The 18,423-nt window shown below is 37.8% G+C and overlaps 1 protein-coding gene across 1 annotated transcript in view; it reads right to left on the bottom strand.

Annotated features, from left to right (window-relative positions):
- The window catches only part of BANK1 (B cell scaffold protein with ankyrin repeats 1), a 166,950-nt gene that overhangs the window by 124,850 nt on the left and 23,677 nt on the right, over nucleotides 1–18,423 (bottom strand). Inside the window, exons 2-3 of the mRNA XM_037380134.1 lie at nucleotides 17,904–18,302; nucleotides 8,858–8,923 (exon numbers count right to left, since the gene is read on the bottom strand). Coding sequence (XP_037236031.1) covers nucleotides 8,858–8,923; nucleotides 17,904–18,302 — 465 coding nt within the window. The remainder of the gene's footprint in view (nucleotides 1–8,857; nucleotides 8,924–17,903; nucleotides 18,303–18,423) is intronic.

Genomic DNA, 18,423 nt, shown 5'->3' with positions numbered 1-18,423 from the left:
GAAAGCAGTTAGCAATTTATTAGCTAAAAACCATCAAGCACAACCTCTTTCACTAAATGTCAGGTCTACCTGAGAATCAGTGAAAGACACGTACAACAGTCCAAGAGTAACAGGGATCTCTATTATCGCTACTATATATTTAATAACCAAACTCCAGAGCAACCATCTCCAGCACTCAGATTCCTACCAGCAGTTGCACACACTGTCCTAAAATGTAGAACATGAAACAACCATGTCAAGTGTTATTTGTCAGTGCTGAACAAACACTGCATCAGAGATTAAGCAATACTTGGCTTGGTGGCATTAACTAAAACAATGTAGCTCATAAGCGTTTAATACTAAAGTAATAAGATTCTAGTAACACAAATGGAACAAGTACAGCCAGTATTTGTTTAATTGTGGGTAGAAGGTGTTGCCTGATGTACAGGTCTTTTGAACACCTACATTCTGGACATCTTCACTGTGAATCCTCTTTACAGTCTCACTTTTAACCTGAAAGCAATGGCTAAGGAGCTCCACTAATTGCTAAGGCTTTCAGAAAAATGATCATTTAACAAGGATTTAAAACTGTAGGCGAAGATTAGCTTAAAAGAAACATAAAAGGAACATCATTATAATGCTGAAATATCAGAGAGAGGATTTATTAAAGGGTATTTGTTGCTTGGTGAATGTGTTCTTTTAACATTTTATACAATGGTGACCTATCTGTGAGATTCTTAAAATGGAGCAGTAACAATTAAAATAATGGATTAATAAAATTGGACCCTTTCTTGTAGGATTGAAGTCTAAGAAATTATTAACTATATCTAATGATCCTTAGACAGCACTATGAGCTAGAAGCTAAAAAGAAAGGAAAATCTGTTATAATCTTCCCTTGAGTATTCATGTCTCTCCCACCAGGAATTACTGTCTGTTACTGAGGGTAATGCTCTATTTCCATCACATTACTTTTGTTGGCTTACTTTTGACAAATATCTACTGCTGATGGTCATATTGAAAGGATTGATCTTAAATTTAAGTTCATATTTAAATAATAAAATCACACACATTTACTGTAACAGTTATTCACTTAATTGGGCACAGTGCTGATGTTTTCAATTTTACTTCAATGTTCCCTTAATTCATGCAACTTCAATACATCAATTTGGTATATTTTACACAAAGCCTTTTGGAATGCATTATTGCTTTTCATTTAACATTTTTAACCGAATTCATTAAATGACTTTGAAATTGCATTCCTACACATAAACTCAGAATTTTTAATGAAGCCTCTCTACTCTCTTGTGGATTCAACAATTAATGCCTCACCATGGCTTCTGAACAACTTCCACACCACATCCAACCTCCTTCCCGCTCCCAAATTCTAACTTTTCAAATACACTATTTAGCTATCCATATTGCAGCCTACATGAGTATTATAAACCGTCTCTGTCTTTGATTACTTGGTACTTGCTATGTGTTTTGAGTCAACAATGTATGTGACAGATTTGGGGTATTAAAAATAGCAGAAACAAACTTATGAAAGATTTATGTGTTTTCTAAGGCTACCCATGGAATGAATCTCACAGCCAAAATTTAGTTGGCTTTACAAAAGCAAAATACCTGCTAGCTTAGCAAATTTCAGTTCTTCCTCAAGTCTTGCTAAAGCAATGCTAGCTGAAGAACTGCAACTGAATTACAAACAAGGTCCTCATCCCTAGATCACACAACATACAAGAGAATGAGAAATATGGGCAAATCTGGTTAGGCAGATGGCAGGGAATGGAAAAGTAATGAAGCGCGTGGCCAACCTGCCACATGAAAGAAAAGACAGGGTGTTCCAGTGTCAAAGAGTAAGCCAAAGGGGATTACAGGGAAGAACACTCAGGCTAAATTCAGCAGATCATGTAAGTGCAGGAGTCATCCCATGTAATATGGCAGGACCCCTCCTCAAGACAATATGAGGTAAAGGCAGAGATGGTCCCACTGGGTTCTGTGAAGTATAATTGAAAAGGTGCTTATGTGTAAATAGCTTCATTGCAATTCAAAACCTTCAAGCCAAACACAGATGTGTGCTCTGCAGAAAAACGGATGAAAGTAAAGCCGTACAAAAAAAAACCAAAATAACCTTCTGTTATGTGGAAAAATTAGGAAACAAGACTTACGCACGTCATATTCTTTCTGCTATCAACCATGAGTTTATCATACACATTTATGAAAGCTAATCCTCTTAAAATATGGGTATTTGTAAATGTTGCATGAACTCAGAAAAGTGCAGCAGAGTGGGATGGAAAGGCAGCCTCTAACTGCATGGATTGCTCTATAAATGACTTGAGAAAGGCTGTGAGAAACATGGAGGCAGAAAACATTCACCACACTGGGCTTCATTCAATGAGCCTGTTTTCCTCAGCATGAGGATGAGATTTATTATTTTTTACCATAAACCCTATCTAAGATATGATTTCAAAGCAAATCCCTTTTCCTGCTCTGCTGAAAAATTTTCTTTTACTGATGGTGAGAGAGGACTTAGGAACAGAAAGGTTTCTAAAAATCACAGAACAATACTAAATACATTCTAAAACATATAAACATCTGACTTAAATCTTAACTTCTTTCATTTGTTTCCTATCAAGTAAATTCCAGACCAAGGTAAACATATCCACTACTGAACAAGCTTTAAATAATTTTTCTCTCTATGCTGAATCATCTATCTTTTTTAAATAGATTGACAGTTACCTTTGTTTTTCTCAAAAGCATTCTCAGTCCCAGTTCCTCCTGCATGGCTGCATTCTTCTGTCAAAAACAGTAGATTTCTGTGAGTTGGCCTATTTTGCACATGTTTCCAAAAAGTTTCTATTACTTCATTTACGGTGAACAATTTTTTTTCCAAATAAGCATCAAGTTGACAGTTCCTTTAAAAGCTATGAAGAACAGGTTTTCCTTTTCTGAATATTTGGAGTTGGTGTTTATGTCATCTAAGCAACTGATGGTGCTGTAATTTTCATTCACATCTATTTCTCTCCCTTATCAGAGCAATCCCTGGAACAGCCCCCACATCTAATACTTTATGCATCACTTCATACATGTAAGGCAAAGGCTGATTTGATTGCAAAGGTGCGTACCAACCTGTTCTTGTATTATTAGGTATAATTTTGTACACAACAATAAAAAACACCCCACTCTGATATAATTGTAGCCTAATGGATTGATTCATGTAAGCATCTAAACACAATGTAAGTCTTCTTATGAGTAGCCATATTGGATCTGATAGTTAAACCAAAAAATCCTGCCTTCAAATAACCCCAAAACAGTAAAAAGCAACTTACCATTAATTTACCAATAATATTTAAGAAATAATTTCCACATAAACTAGATGTTTCTTTATATATATACTTTTATATAACTGTAACTGTATATTCAGAGACTATCCAAGGCTATGACAACTAACTAGTTTGTAACTGGTCTGTGGCTTGGAAGAAAGATTTGACTTAAACTCAACAATCAGTGCTTTGGTTAGGATGCATACATTTAGAGGCTTTTTGGGACTAAGTTTGTGTTTTACTATATTATCAATTAATGTTATTATTTTTACAGCAGTCAAACATATGATTTTCAGCTGTACCAGCAGTATTAATAGCATTACTGCTCTGTGAGCTTTAGACACATAGGAAGACAGTCCCAAGAAGTTCCTAAACTGCTAGGCACACTGATTATTTTGGAAATAACAGCTACCTGCCTGAGGTCATTTAGCTGCTGAGCAGAACTGTTGATGGAGCCCAAGCCTGTTATTTCCACTTTCTACATTCTGCATGCTTTTATCCTGTCTCTTCTCCAGGGAGAAGCAAACTGAAGTCTGGCCCTCTGTGTGTACCAGCAGTTCTCAGTTATTAAAGCCTGATGTTTTATTGAAGAGTCCATCTATCCACTTCAGAGTTACTGGAGTTCTACCAGAGTAAGAACACTCTAGCTGGCATTTCTATTCCATTTCTCTGGGGTATCAGCGCACACACACACACCCCTCACCTCTGTTTCAGTGAAGGATTATACAGCACTAAACATTGCCCCAAATCTGAGATGTGCTGTTTGAACAGCAACAGGTTATCCTCCTGCTGCTGACTCAAATTACCACTGAAGACAAAAGGACTGATACGCAGAGGCATCCACAGTTGTGAGCAGACCTCCAAAAGGTGTTTGCCTGATAAAATGGTCCTGCAACTTCCTTATTATTCCAGAGGGGCTAGCTGTAGCTGCCTAGTGGCTCTATATTTCTATAACTACAATTCAAGCCTCTCATAACTGGCCTGGCACAAACTGCACACTGTGCTTGGACACAGATGTGACACGAGGTTATATTTTGAATTACATAGATCTAAAAGAACATAGCTAGAGAGAAGCACTTTAGAATCAAGCCATACTTCAGGGAAGCACACCTGGCAGGCAGGCCAAGTGTTCACATATCAGGCTGAATATGGGTTAAAGTTTTTACAGATACCACCCTCAAGGAACTACTAGTGAGCAGCCAAACCTTCCCCTCTTGGCCATGTTTGAAGCTATTCTCTTGATAAAGAATATTCTTTCCAGTCATGAAAGTTCAAAAAATTACATGGCTGAAAGGACATGAAGTTTAACATAAATGAGAAGTCCTTTAACAACTGCATTGGGAGAGGCTGGGGGAGAAATGCTGGTAGCTGGCATTCTCAGCCTTTGCCCTACTCAAAGTACAGGATACATATTATTAATAGCATGAAAATGTTTACTGACACAAGACAAGTATACTCCATGTTACAGCATCCCTTGAATCACTCTGGTAACACAAGCCAGCTTGGACTGCAGCAGCTCAAACAGTGTATTTTAGCCTGCATATGACCAGCAGAGCTCCAATACCTGCACAGGGCTCTTACCAATGCCTGGATGAAATTTATGATGCTGTTCTTTATCTGTACAGCAATAAATTACATGGAACTTGTCTATCTAAGAGACCACGTCTCCCTGTGCCACGCTGCCACAGCTGCTGTCAGCAGAAAGATTCACACCAGACACATTTGGTATTAAAGAAGGGGGGGGGGTGGGGGGAAAAGTCAGTTGTCAGCAAGACTGACTCACTAGGGGACAGGCTGGTTTGCAATTTACTCCCACCTTTGGTTTGAAATAGCTAAAATCTACTGAACCTTAAAGCAGGCTAAAAGGTACACTACTTTCTCAGGAACACAATCAAGAGTGATGTTTTTTAGACATTTCTGAAAACTATGCTTGCTTTCTAACTCCTGATTGTTTTCCTTTTTCTAGGGTTACGAATAGGAAAGTAATGTGAGGTCTTTATCTTTTAAGACACTGTCCTTTAACCCAACACCTAGACCCCAGAAGAGCCACATTTTAGTAAAACAGGATTTCAGATAGCATTATAGGAAAGAACAGTATAGCAGAGAGAGGTACTCCTATAGCTCTTCTTTATCTGCAGAAGGGATGCCACCTATTTTGTTACAAAGGCCTGGCCTTTCTCTGGTTTAGTTTGGTAAAGGCTACAGGTAACACAACATGCACATTTAAGTGAGTTTGATGAGACCTCTGAGCAGAACCAAAAGATGTCTGCTGTTAAACTTAATAGGAAGACAGCTATTATATTTTAAAACCACCTTTTTTGTGCTCTGCTTGCCTGTCCTTAATTGGTCCAGTTAATTAGTGCTAGGATACAAGCTTCAATAGCACATGCTAAAAAAAGACAGAACTGTTTCACAGCTGGGGAACAGACTTTTCTGAAGCTGAGTATTACCTAATGAGCATCTAAATCCGAGGACAGCTCTATTTTGCAGGTAAAATATTGAATGCCAATTCTACAATAAGGCATTCTCATTTTATCTGTGTGGGTACAAGGCTCTACTCCCAGATTCTAGTAAGATTGCTTCACTTTTCCAACCTTAGTACAAATTATAAATAATGATTCCTTGGGGAGCAAAAAATTTCCTGAGGAACCACAACAGCTTCTCAAAATACAGCTATCTAGTAATAAAAATAAGTCTACTTTTCTTATATAGAAACAAGAAACACAGCAAACACATAACATTTCTGAGTGGCTAAAGAGCTGACTTGCTCTATTATCACCTACAGGAATAAGTGCTCATATATTCATATCACGGTGATTAGCATTCCACAACTGGATCTTTTCCATCACTCACTAGGCAAATCAATTGTTTTCACATCTGCCTGTAGCTCATATTCCCCAAAAGGATCTCAGTGATCATATTGTTTTTCCATTTTCCAATGTACTGTCTGACCTCTTCCCTCAAGGCCTTGCACAATTGCACTTTAGTCAATCACTTCTTATTGATTTGTTAGTGCTTGCTCATTCCCCATCTATCTTTGCTTTATTGGATATAATTTGTTATGGTCTAGGGCTTTTTTATGTGTCCTGTCATCCACTTACTGCTCTTCCCACCCTTGTTGCTTTAGATTTCTTGTTTAGCTTTACACTTCTGATCTGTTTAACTTTCATTCCAGTTAAAGTCTAAATTCCATCTTCCCTTGATTTATCCCTCTTTTGTACAATATCTGTGCAGTCAAAACAAACCTCAGATTTCAGCATGCCAGTCTCCACTTCAGACTTTACATAAAGTGCTGTTATTTTGTGAATTTATAGGGTTCTAGCAAAAATCCTTTCTTGGTTTATAATTCCTCCTGACACTTCTGTTTTGTGTCACACATACAATTTAGCACTGCATACATTTCCTTCTTATTGTAAAGAAAAAAGAAGAACAAAAAGTGCCTGGAAACATTTTTTCAGAATTCATCCAAAGCCAAATCCTGTCTGGTTACCTGAAGATCAACCTGCTTTCTACAGGGCACAAACACTGGCTCATTTGCAGCTGCCATATTTCCTTTCTTGGCTTTGTAAAGACCGACATGCTGAATCTTGGAAACTGCGATCATTTCACTTCTTGGGCTACTTTTCCTTCCAAAGTTCTGCAGTGGTATCAAATCACTGCTCCCTATTGCACCACCACAGAAGAAATGACCACGTATTGCCTTACACTCATGCGGGAGTCAGTCTGAACCTCACATACAGGATACAATTATTGGGAAACCCACTTTTCTAGTTGGCCTTTTCACTCATCACAGCAATTGAGAATCTTTTTGGTCCTCTTAGCAGTAACTAAACATTGTTAACCAGCACAGGCTACATACAATCAATGCTGTCGACTACCAAAAGCTGACTGAGAACTGTGGTCCAGGCAACTTGAGTGAATATTAAGTGAAATTTTTGATTTTAATACAAGATTTTCTTAGCTGGAAAATCCTCAGTTCACTTTAATACAACATCAACCATTCAGCTGATGGGAAACTTGGACTTAAGCTGCTCTTCAAGTCCACCTATAAAAGCAGAAAAGGATTCATATAAAGAGAGTCAGGGTTTAACATGGGAGTAGCTTGGAGAAACAATTCCCTAGTCCTTTCTTTTCTTAGGATTCTGTTCTCTCTGACCACTCCCTCTTTTACTGTCTCATTTTTTGGACATCACATTCATGAATGACAGGAACAGTGACGCCAGCTTATTGAGCACCTGGATGATGAGTCAGTAATAACAAAACTCCTTCTTTATATCAACAAACTTCTTCAACGCACTGGCCCATGGCACATTCAACACACAATCAAAAGAGATATCCTTGGAAGCCTTGACAGTAGGTTTGTAGGCATAAAACACTGCAGCTTTCCAGGAGTTTTCTGCTTGAGACCACACCAGTGCACTCAAGGTACCAAGAAAGTCATAAACAGTTCCTATCAGAAAGGAGCGGGAGACCAATAGAAAAAAATTTAGTAGAGGGAAACAGTTGGTGCTAAATACTCCCTTCCACATTTCAAAGAGGCATATTTCCAACTAGTTCTGGTCTAGACCTGTAGAATGCACACCTTTCAGTGTCTGAAGTGAACCCAGTGAGCACCATAAGTGCATTTTCCCTTTTAGCTTTATCTGAAAAGAAACCAACGTGCATGCTCCAAAATTCTTCTGCATTGTGAATGAAAGCATGGTGAGCAGGAATAACTGGGGCATTTAAAAGCACACAGGTTGATGCTGGTGTCTTGAAATTAACTGAAGCAGCTAAAATTCTAAACTCCACACATCATTGACATGTACACTAAATTAGTGCCAGTAAGGAAGAGTCACTGAGCTTGCAGCGCTCCACTTTGCCAGCAAAGATGACCCATAGAGTCACTAACCTTAGAGTCCAGCAGCACAGAACTGCTATACCAGGAACTCCAAAATAACTTACCCAAGCTTTTCTATCAGTTAGCATGATGCTGCTGTTAAGCCGATCAGTACACAACAGTGTCAACCCAGAAATCAAGTTAAGTAAGAACTGGGGATAGGAAAGATGCTATGTAGCTCTTCACTAGGAAGTGGAGATTTTGCCTGTTTTCTCTACTATAACTCTTTATGGGCTTTCACAAATATAAATAAACCAGAATGACAAGTATCAACAGGCACTGAAGTCATGATGCAGGGCTTCTCCCAAAAACTGTCTGACAATGAGCGATGCTACAAATGTAATGCGAGTAGGACTGATCTGCAATTTCCTATCAGCTCTCTCTTCACTACAAGCTGGGAACACAAAAAGAAAGCTCTCCATTTCTCTACTCCGAAACAAAACAAAAAAAGGAAATGTCCCAGCTGAATCTCTGTCCCCTTTTCACACTCCTCACGAGAATGTGTGGGTATAGATCTGTGGGTGGATGTTTGAGAACAAGGCATGTTCCTCTACACAACTGTATGCTATAGTAAGGTTAATTTATTGCCTTTCATGTCTGACAAGATGTAAGAAAACAAATTTAATTTTCTGAAGAGTACTGGCTTTATTCAAGTAAATGCAAGGGGAATTCAACTCACCATCTGCAAGAACTGCTTCATAAATGTAAGACAAAGAGTCTCCAAGATTTTCATTCTGTGGCTTACCTAGGAAAAAAGATTAAGTTCTTTTAATGGTATCTACCTAGAAATATCCCTAACTGGTCATCGACTTTCATGACACTATCTCATCTCACTACTATCCTACTTGATTGTTTCATAGAATCTTTACTTTGCTCTAAGGAAGATCTTAACATCAGAAATCAAGCTAGGAAAAAAAAAAAAAAGAAAAAAAATGGTAAAATAAAACAGTTAAGCAACCTAAACTCTCAGAAATAAGGAAATACCATGATAGCAATTACCATTTTCTTTTTTTAGATGTAATTCTGTATGTTATTTAAGATGTAAGATAAAACTATTTTAAAGCTAAAGTTTTGCAGATAGGAAAAAAAATATCCAAGGACTAGCGGAGAGGAACAAGCCTAGACAGATCTTGAGATGGAACTGTATTTAAATTTTTTTCAATAAACATTCCTGTGACTGATCTTTTCAATTTACTATAGCAGGTAAGAAAAATGGACTTCAGGAAGAAGAGAAGTTTGCCTGAAAGTCAATATAGCAAACAATGCAAAAGGAGTGGGGCAAAAATGAAAGAGAAAAAAATCCCATGCAGGAAAGTGAGAAATGGAAAATGGATGCAGGCATTAGGGTTTGGAAGACAACTGTGTAGGGCTGTGTTTGATAACACAATAAATCTGGCTACAGAGTTCCCAGTATTGGGTCAAAAAAAAGATGGCCACATCATGTAAAATACTGGTCCAATATTAAAAAACTGTCAGTTCCGATTTGCTGAAATTATTTTTGGCTTAATAACCACCAGGAGACTTTCTGCCATATTAAGCAATGTCTGTCTATGCCACTCTTTCTTTATGCTGGATCAAGTTATCACCTGGTTTTCCACATCTGAGGTAACATTCACATAAGAGATACAAGGCCTTCTTGAGCTCCATATTGTGAGATCCAACTAACTCAACAAACATGCTGTTACACAGCATCTGTGGGATCCCAGTCAAGATCCTGTGTTATATTGCTGGGTACTCTGGAAGTGACTAACTAATATTACTACAATGGACCAAGTCTGAAAAGTAAGAGTCACTGAGTAAGGGCACCAAGGCTGGGATGTGAAGAGGAGCCTGGGAAAGCAATTGCATTAAAATGACTTCATTAAGGTTGCGTAAACCCAAACACTCAAAAGCAGTCTTTCTCCTTTGAAGTATATTGCTGACTATTTCTTTTAAATTGATCTTGTGGACAGTGCACAAGTTAGACCTACTCTGGCATTGACTTGTGGTTTTGTACTTAAAGGTGGTGTTGTTTACCTGATTTGATTCAGTTATTCTTGTAATAACAGAAGTCCAGTGAATGAGGAGAGAATTCCAGTGAGGGGAAAGGGCAGTGATATTAGCTGACTGCTGATCTAGAGAATTTAGGTAATTTCAGGTTCCCATCCTGAAGTTTTCAGGCAAAGAGCTAGAAGGCTTTTAAAACATGCTTTTCAGACGTGCTCATTAGTTTTGCATTGCACTTTATACGAAAGACGTTACAGCTGACCTGCAGACATCTCAGCAGTCACAAATGCATTTGAAATTAAAGGAAGTTTGAATATAAACATAAAAAAATATTGTATACTGTTATGTGTTATGAGAAGTAATGTCTTAAAGTGATTTCAGAACTGGAAGAAATGCTTCACCCTGATCATGCTAAATACTAGTACATAAAATGATAACCCACTGTTTGACAGTACTCAATACAGAACAGAGTTCTACAGGAATGCATATTAGGAAATTAATAATTCTGTTTTCTCAACAGGATTTGAATGGCATTCAGTACATAAATAATGCAACTGCAAACTCAAACACAAAACAAAGTATCAAATAACTGGTAATTAACTGAGCACTATTTATCCTGTATACTAATGAGGGCAGGTTCTTCGTGGGGGAGGAAGAATGCACGTACATAATTAAAGGCAATCAATGCAATGAACAATGGTCCTACCTAAAGTTTAATAGGCTAATTTGTGCCTGTATCTTTTTGACATTTGAACACCTAACTTTCTAACTGTAATAACATTTTCTGGACCAAGATCTGTCCTTACAGCCATTTAAGTACGTATAGAGAGACCCTAACAAGAGCAAAATCTGAATCTAAATAAAAAAGTTGTTTTTTTCAGTATGAAATTAAGTAGGTGCTACATAGGTGTTACAACTTTTCAAATCTGAAAAACCACATGACACATTGTATCCTATTTTCAAAAAGCTGGCACTAACTCAACAGAAATACATCATGGTGAAATTGCAAATAGCAATTTTGTTGTAACAAAACGTGTGTGCCACAAAATATACAAGGAATGCATTTCCAGAAAACTTCTCTAGATGCCTACCAACAACTTTTCAGTAATTGTGATTGATAACCACAGTGCAAAACATGATGAGAGTCAGTAATGCATTATGTGAAGGACGTGTAAAACTACAGATTCATACAGCCATATTACGGTTCTAGCTGCAAAATATCTGCTGGAAATCTTGAATTATTTGTAACCTTTAGAAATAACATCACAACTGCAACTAAATACTAACTGATCATGGTTGTGCCATAAACAAGACATAAATTTGGATGGTGTCCACTTGCAACCTTGAAAGAACAGACTAATGATAATAAATCCATTAATTAATTTTAAAATATATAACCTAAAGAAGCAACAGTAAAATCAGATTACATTAAATTAGTACATGTTGTTGCAATAATGTTTTTGTTCTAGCCACATTTTTTATTATTAATAAAACCTTTTATGAGGTTGTCCTAAGTGTTAAAAAACATTCACTTTAAGATGTCAGTGTATTTACTTTTCCAAGTGTAAGCAGTTTAGTGTCAAAAGTAAGAGGAAAACACATCACATACATGATGCATACTTCAGAATCCAGGGGTACAGGTCACCACGACTGGCTAGACAGATCAAAACACGAGCTACCTAGAAACCTGACTACATAATTAACTAAGTCTTCTCTGGATTTTGCAGGAACGAGAAAAAACAAAGAACTCAAACAGTTTAAGCAGCAGGGGGTGGTAGTTTCAAAATCCCATCTGTGGCTGCCACCTCCAGGCTGCCACTTCAGTTTCTCTTCTGGTTTGAAATAGCCAGGATCACATACCAGATGAAAAAAAGCGACACTAACTTTTTTTTTTGTTGACAGTTGTCCCCATTAAAAATCCCCATCAGGGTACTGGCATCCCAGCAATCATCCTCTGTGGAGATGGAGAAACAGAACTTCTCAGGAAAAATTATCAATCTGGTAATCTTCGCAGCGGTCCAAAGACTCACTGGCAGGGCAAAACAGAAACTAGGACTATACTGGAGCATACTTCTGCTAACAAAATGTCCTTTCTGTCCTTCTGCCTATGATGAATTCATACGATTATTTTTGTTTTAATAAAAAAATTTAATTGGCATTTGAGGTGCTCCTCAATAAGCCGATGACCTCATTACCTTAAAGCACCAACAGTGGTATCCACTGCCTGATTGTAAATACATTGAAGGAGGAGGAAAGGGAGGCACAACTGAGTAGTCTCATCTACCGCAACTTCCACAGCAGCAAACTGTTGCAGCACATACAAACTAGCAGGCTGCAACAAGGCTTTACCATTGGTCAGATTCGACTGTCTGTGCTGTATCTTCTTCCTCCAGCAATCAGACCACACAACTCCTCCTCCATCCAACCCCCCTCTCCTACAATCTTCAGGGCTATTTAACCACTTAGTGGGAACGAGCTACAGCTGCACATTTTCCATGTCAATCAACCCACTGCCTCTGAGGCAAGGTCACAGCTGCATGTTATCAATGCTAATCAACCCACTGCCTTCATTCCTCTACAGTGAACGAGGCCAGAAATACCTCCATTCCTCCCTCCTCCATTTACTCAATCTTGTGTGACCTTGTAAGAAATCTTTACAATCAAGACACTTAATTCACACACACAAAGCCACAGTGTATTCAGTGCTCACAAACAAACCAACCCCAAAATTCTAGTGATTCTGTTTTCTCTTCAACGGTGGTTCCTATTAGCACTTCGTGCTTGTCAGCTTCATTTCTTCGTAGATTGCAAGTCATTGTGAAAACATAGGTGAAACACTTGCCCACTGAAGAGAATGATAAAGTTCCCACCTAAATTAAGGGGTTTAGCTCATCAGCACAAGTCTTGCTGACAGTCTAGGAAAATGTATCATTATTGGTTACTCATATTTGAGTACCAATGTGAAGAGGATTTTACAGAACAAGCAAAGAAGTGATTCAGAATGTGAAGTATTACTTCAGTATTCAACATTATATCCAAATGCCTGCTACAATTCCAATAAAACCTATGCCACTGTTCTAGAAATGAAACAAGAGATACCATAAAAGCATATGGTAAAAATATAGTGATTTATTCCTCTTTTTCTGTGACCTGCACAATGAAAATTAGCCCCATATTTGAAGCAGGCTGAAGATTTGTATGTTAAGCCCTATCATAAGCTCCCAGCCTCTTTGTCCTTCATTTACTATTAGAGACAAATACCCAGCTAGTATCTCATTACTTCAGATCTAAACCTTACTAATAGTTGCAAAAGAGTTTTCTTAACATTCCTTTTCATGGTGATTAAAATTGTGTGCAGGTACACTGAATATTTAAGTAACAATCAGAAATGAACAGCATATTGCTGTCTCAGATAAAAGTTACATATTCATTCTGAGAATCTTTCCTGGGCTTTCAAAACAGTACATAGAGTTTTCTAGTTGGGTTATGTCACTTTACATACCTCTTCTCACTTTTTGATAAAATAGCAGGTAATGAATAGATACACATAAGTTTGTTGAGCAGTTCCCAAATATCAAATTTTCTAGAAGTAGATTCTCTTCATTATTTTTTTTTTTTTTTGGGGGGGGGGTGTGTGTAAGAAAAAAAAAAGAAAGAAAAAAAAGGATAACACTGCTTAGAGAAAAGGCTGGAAGTCGAAGTGACAAGTGTTGTTTAGTTGAACTGTAAACAACAAAACCTAATAAAACAGCAAGCACACTAATGGATACTTCTGATTCCTGAGCTGTACTGAAAGTCCCACAAAAAAAGTCTCATAAAAGTGTCAGCACACTTTAGAAACAGTGTCACAGAAAATTATTTTTGAATCATCAGTACAGAGGCACGAATAACTACAGGGAATTCAGGACATTTAAAGTGCCAAGTAACTACCTCCAGCTGCAAATATCTATCTGTATCTACAAATCTCCTGCTTAAACATAAGGCTCGCCTGAATTTGAAGTGGAAGTGTTTCAAGACTAAACAAAAAAAACCCAGCTATGTCTAGGCTAAAATCCACCAGGGTACATTGAAAGTATGTCAATTTAATATAAAAAGGGGTACACACTTCAGCAGACCAAGGAGAAGCTGTAGAAAGAAAAAGGGAAGGGAAAAGACAGATGCAAACAAAATGTGTCTCCTGATTCTACTTTCAGCAATATTAGAGAAAGCTGTTAAAGCTAAGTCAGAATTCTAGAGTCACACTGGGCCATCTTAAATGTTAACACTGAATAAAAGAATTTCTAAGTGTTCTACTCTTTCCCTGAGGTTTATCTTTTTTTATGACAATAGGCCCTTACACAAAATTCAAAACCAACTCTAAATCTAAAAGGTAGAGGTTTCAAACAGTGAAGTATTTTGTGAACAAGTCCTGCTAAAGGAATATTTTGACATCAATAAAAATATTTATGTTCCTCTTCATGCATAAGGTGAATATAATAAAATCTGTCACCATCCAGGAAACATATGTTAGGCCAGTTGCCATGTCTCAGTTCTCCCTTTACTCCTCCAAGAACATGTTCAAACAGAAATTACAAACCCTTCAGATTTTGTGTTTGAATCAGATTACAGGGCAAACAAGCTCTCTATTGGGTACAAACCCCCCTGCATCTTCCATTGTATTTAGTTTTACTGAACATTTTAATTAGTATTGGGTTTGGCTTAGAATTTTTTGCATATATACTACTTTAAAAGGTAGAAAGAAGTTTTAGCAGATAAAGAGCCCTACCTGCTCCAACAAGATGAAACTAATACCATCTTGTAAGTAGAAGGTTTCAGCAAAATAACTGGGGGGGGAGGGGGGCATATAAAATTAGATTTAGTTTGCATTCTTTCCATCTCAGACTATAAAGACAATGCAAAGAGAATACCATCTAGGAGAGAAGACACAGCTGAGAACTTACCTTGCCTAGGAAATTTGCAAAGTACGGAGAAAGCTGTAGTGGAAGGGTGGTGATTACTAGCACCTAAGCTATTATTAAAATTCTTCAAGACTGTGAGGTAACAACCTGATTTAGCATCCGTCTCCAGTTGTTCTAACTACCTACAAGTCATTCCTGAGCCCTGGCATCAATTAGACCTAGGATCTCAATACCATGCTGCCCTAAGGGATTAACAGAATTTAGTTGCAGTGGTGTAGAGCAGCATAGTGCCATGTAATCATTGTAATTAAAGTGCATCACTAAATTTTTAGACTTCGGTAAAGTGATAGCTCTTGTTAATACCGAGGAGACAAGGAGGTGCAAATGCATGGAGGAAGAAGTTAACAGCAATGAAGAGTTTATGGGGGAAAAAAATAAAAAGGAATGGGAAAGCATGAAGAACATACACAAAAGTGTTTTCATCAGTATCTCCAAAAGCAATGTAAGGGACAAGGGACAAGCACTGAAAACAATTTAAAATGACAGAAGATGATGATCCATATGAAGAGATATGGGAAATCTCGTAAATGCATAGTCCTGAAGAAAGGCATAAAATTTGCTCCAAAGCAAAAATAATCCAAGCATACTTAATAACCCCTTAGCAAGCCATTTTAAATACAAGGGAAAAATCTTCTTCCCAGATGTGTAATCTGTCAAAATCCCTGCCACAGATATCACAAAGGCTAAAAACTTAACAGGGTTCTACAAAAGTGTATCATAAATACAGACACTGCAAACAGTCACCATTACCTTTAAGCAAAGGTAAATAATGATAAAATACGCACATCTTCATCCCTCAGAGATTAAATCAACACCCAGGTGACAGCAAATCTAGCACTTGGAATACTTTCACTGTGCAACACAGAGCAGTGCAGAGGTCTCCTAGCAAGCACCTATCTGAGCTGGCCTGCCTGATGACCGGGGCACACCAATATAGAAAAAACAGGGCCAAGGCAGTTCTCAACTATGTGTATGGAGGAGGGCTTACAGCTTGAGGCACCACAGGCAGCAACACTAATCCCAGTCCTGGACCTAGTTCAGTCAATTTAACTTGTCCCAGCTACAGTCTGTGCATCCCTGGTATAGGTGTACACATTGACACTGAGGCTTTCAACAACTATTCACTAATTGAGCTTTGTACTCGTCTCTGAAGTTACTGATAGTGACCACTGCCAAAGAAAAGGTCATTTGAGCACTTATTAGTCTTTCGACATTACAATGTAATTAAAATTAGTCTTTCGACATTACAAAGTAAGGGCACATGCAATAAATACTTCTGCGAACGCACAGACCTAAGAAAAGAACCATCATCTGTCTTCTAGGAAACACTTTTATCAGAAAAGTTTGCAATTTCCTGTGCAACTGACTGCTTCTGGACCCAGCTCCCTGCTGTATACACACACATAGAGAGAGCATAGACCCGCTGTTTTCATTCCAGTAAAAAGCTGTAATGACCCCCAAAACTTAAAAAGTCTGAGAGACACTTGAAAAGATATACTGAGGAAAAGGTTAAAAAATACTGGACAGCAAGAAATGTTAGAACAGGAGATGGTTAGGCAGGAGAAGTTTAAAACTTTGTTTTGAAAACACTGATATGATATTAGCCACACTGTGTGTAGACATATTCTGGGCAGGTTTGCAAGCCTCATAGTACGCTTAAGTTTATCCGCTCAAGCACAAGGCATTAGGGACATCTAGATAGGTCACACTGACTGAACTAGGGTCTCTCTATCCCTGTGTTCAAAAGAATATTCTTGGTTGTTCATCTGCACCCAAAACCTGGTTAATTTCTAAGTAAGAACCCTGAACTGCAGGATGTCTTTCTCAAGCCCAAACTCCCATTCCAGTAAAATGGCACCTTGCAGGTAACAAAGACAGGAACACAATGTTCTGCTTAGATAAAATCATGATAACATAGCAAGAGCTGAGAGGAGGTAAGAGATCTATAGACTACAAAGAACTAGTAGTAAGTATGCTTTTAAAGCAAAACACACAGCTATTTAGTTGAAACCTGTACACAACTTATATCACCTTGCCAAAATGGCCCATGCATCTATCTTTCTAAAGCTATTTCTTCTTTATATTTGTGCAGCCTGACAAAGTTAAACTGCAGGTTAAACTAAACCATGTGTACAGACTGCCATTTCAGTACCTCTCACTCTCACGAGAGGAGGTTTACTTACGTTCCAGAAGTGCTAATCTCTACAACAATGCTTCTTTGTAGTTTCCATGGACGTGTGAAAACATACAAACTGGATAGTTTTAGTCCTTACTACTTGGGTTGGCAAAAGGGGAAGAAACTTCTGCTCTTATTTTCTGTGTCACACAGAAAATGATGCCATCCACAAAACTGGGTCTTAGTAATTATTTTTCACTGTCAGATTTATCTAAAGAGATATATACACTGTCACATTACGGCATTTTGAAAGAGATAAAACATAAACCCCTAGTTTTGTACAGTTTCTGAGATTTGTAAATCCAAGAAACAGAGAAACAAGTGCATATCAGGTCTTCAATCTGACCATGAAGCGATGGTAGGATCACAGGTGCCAGCAGCAGATTTGAGGCTTTCCAAAACTGCTTTGCTGCAAAAATGAAGCTGGACTAAGAGTGCACTATCTCATCACACTTCAATAAGAAATGCATCACAGAACTAAAACTGTTGGACCAAGCTGAAGAGACATAATTCAGATTTTCTGGAAAAAATATCACTTTTTCTTCCAAATGATACTAATACAGCTAACTTTTAATAACCATACAAAGTTTTCAGTTTTAGATTACCTGGTTGAATAATTCCAGTAACAACAGAGAGATACTCCTCAGGTTCCTGATCAGTGGAAATCTCTTTGCTGCCTCCATCTAAGGTCAGTATCTCATAAAGAATCTCCGAGTTCTCCACCCCACAAAGTAGAATCACCACGTTATCTGGAGGTTTTAGAACTTGCTCCAGAAAATAACTCCTCTTTCGATTCAGGCAGTTAAGAAGTCCACACGATAGTATCAGGAGTTTACATTTGTAACAGGGTAAAGAGAACAGCTCCTGGTGCTTGAAAGATGAAGTCTCTAGATTGTAGAGTAAGATTCCTCCTTCATTCACTATGTGTCCAAAAAGACATTTTAAATACAAAGCCCACTCTTCTGCTTCTTGTTCATATATCACGAGAATATCCTTCGTATTTCCTAGAGAGAAAAAAAATATTAAAAAATAATTTCAAATGCATTTTGAATCGATTATAAATATCAGAAGACAGATAGTTATGTTTTCCCCCCCTCTTAAAAAACCTTGAGGTGCTGGACAGGT

Source organism: Falco rusticolus, chromosome 1, assembly GCF_015220075.1.
Source record: "Falco rusticolus isolate bFalRus1 chromosome 1, bFalRus1.pri, whole genome shotgun sequence".
Taxonomy (NCBI): Eukaryota; Metazoa; Chordata; class Aves; order Falconiformes; family Falconidae; genus Falco; species Falco rusticolus.
This window is presented reverse-complemented; position numbering and strand designations above follow the sequence as displayed.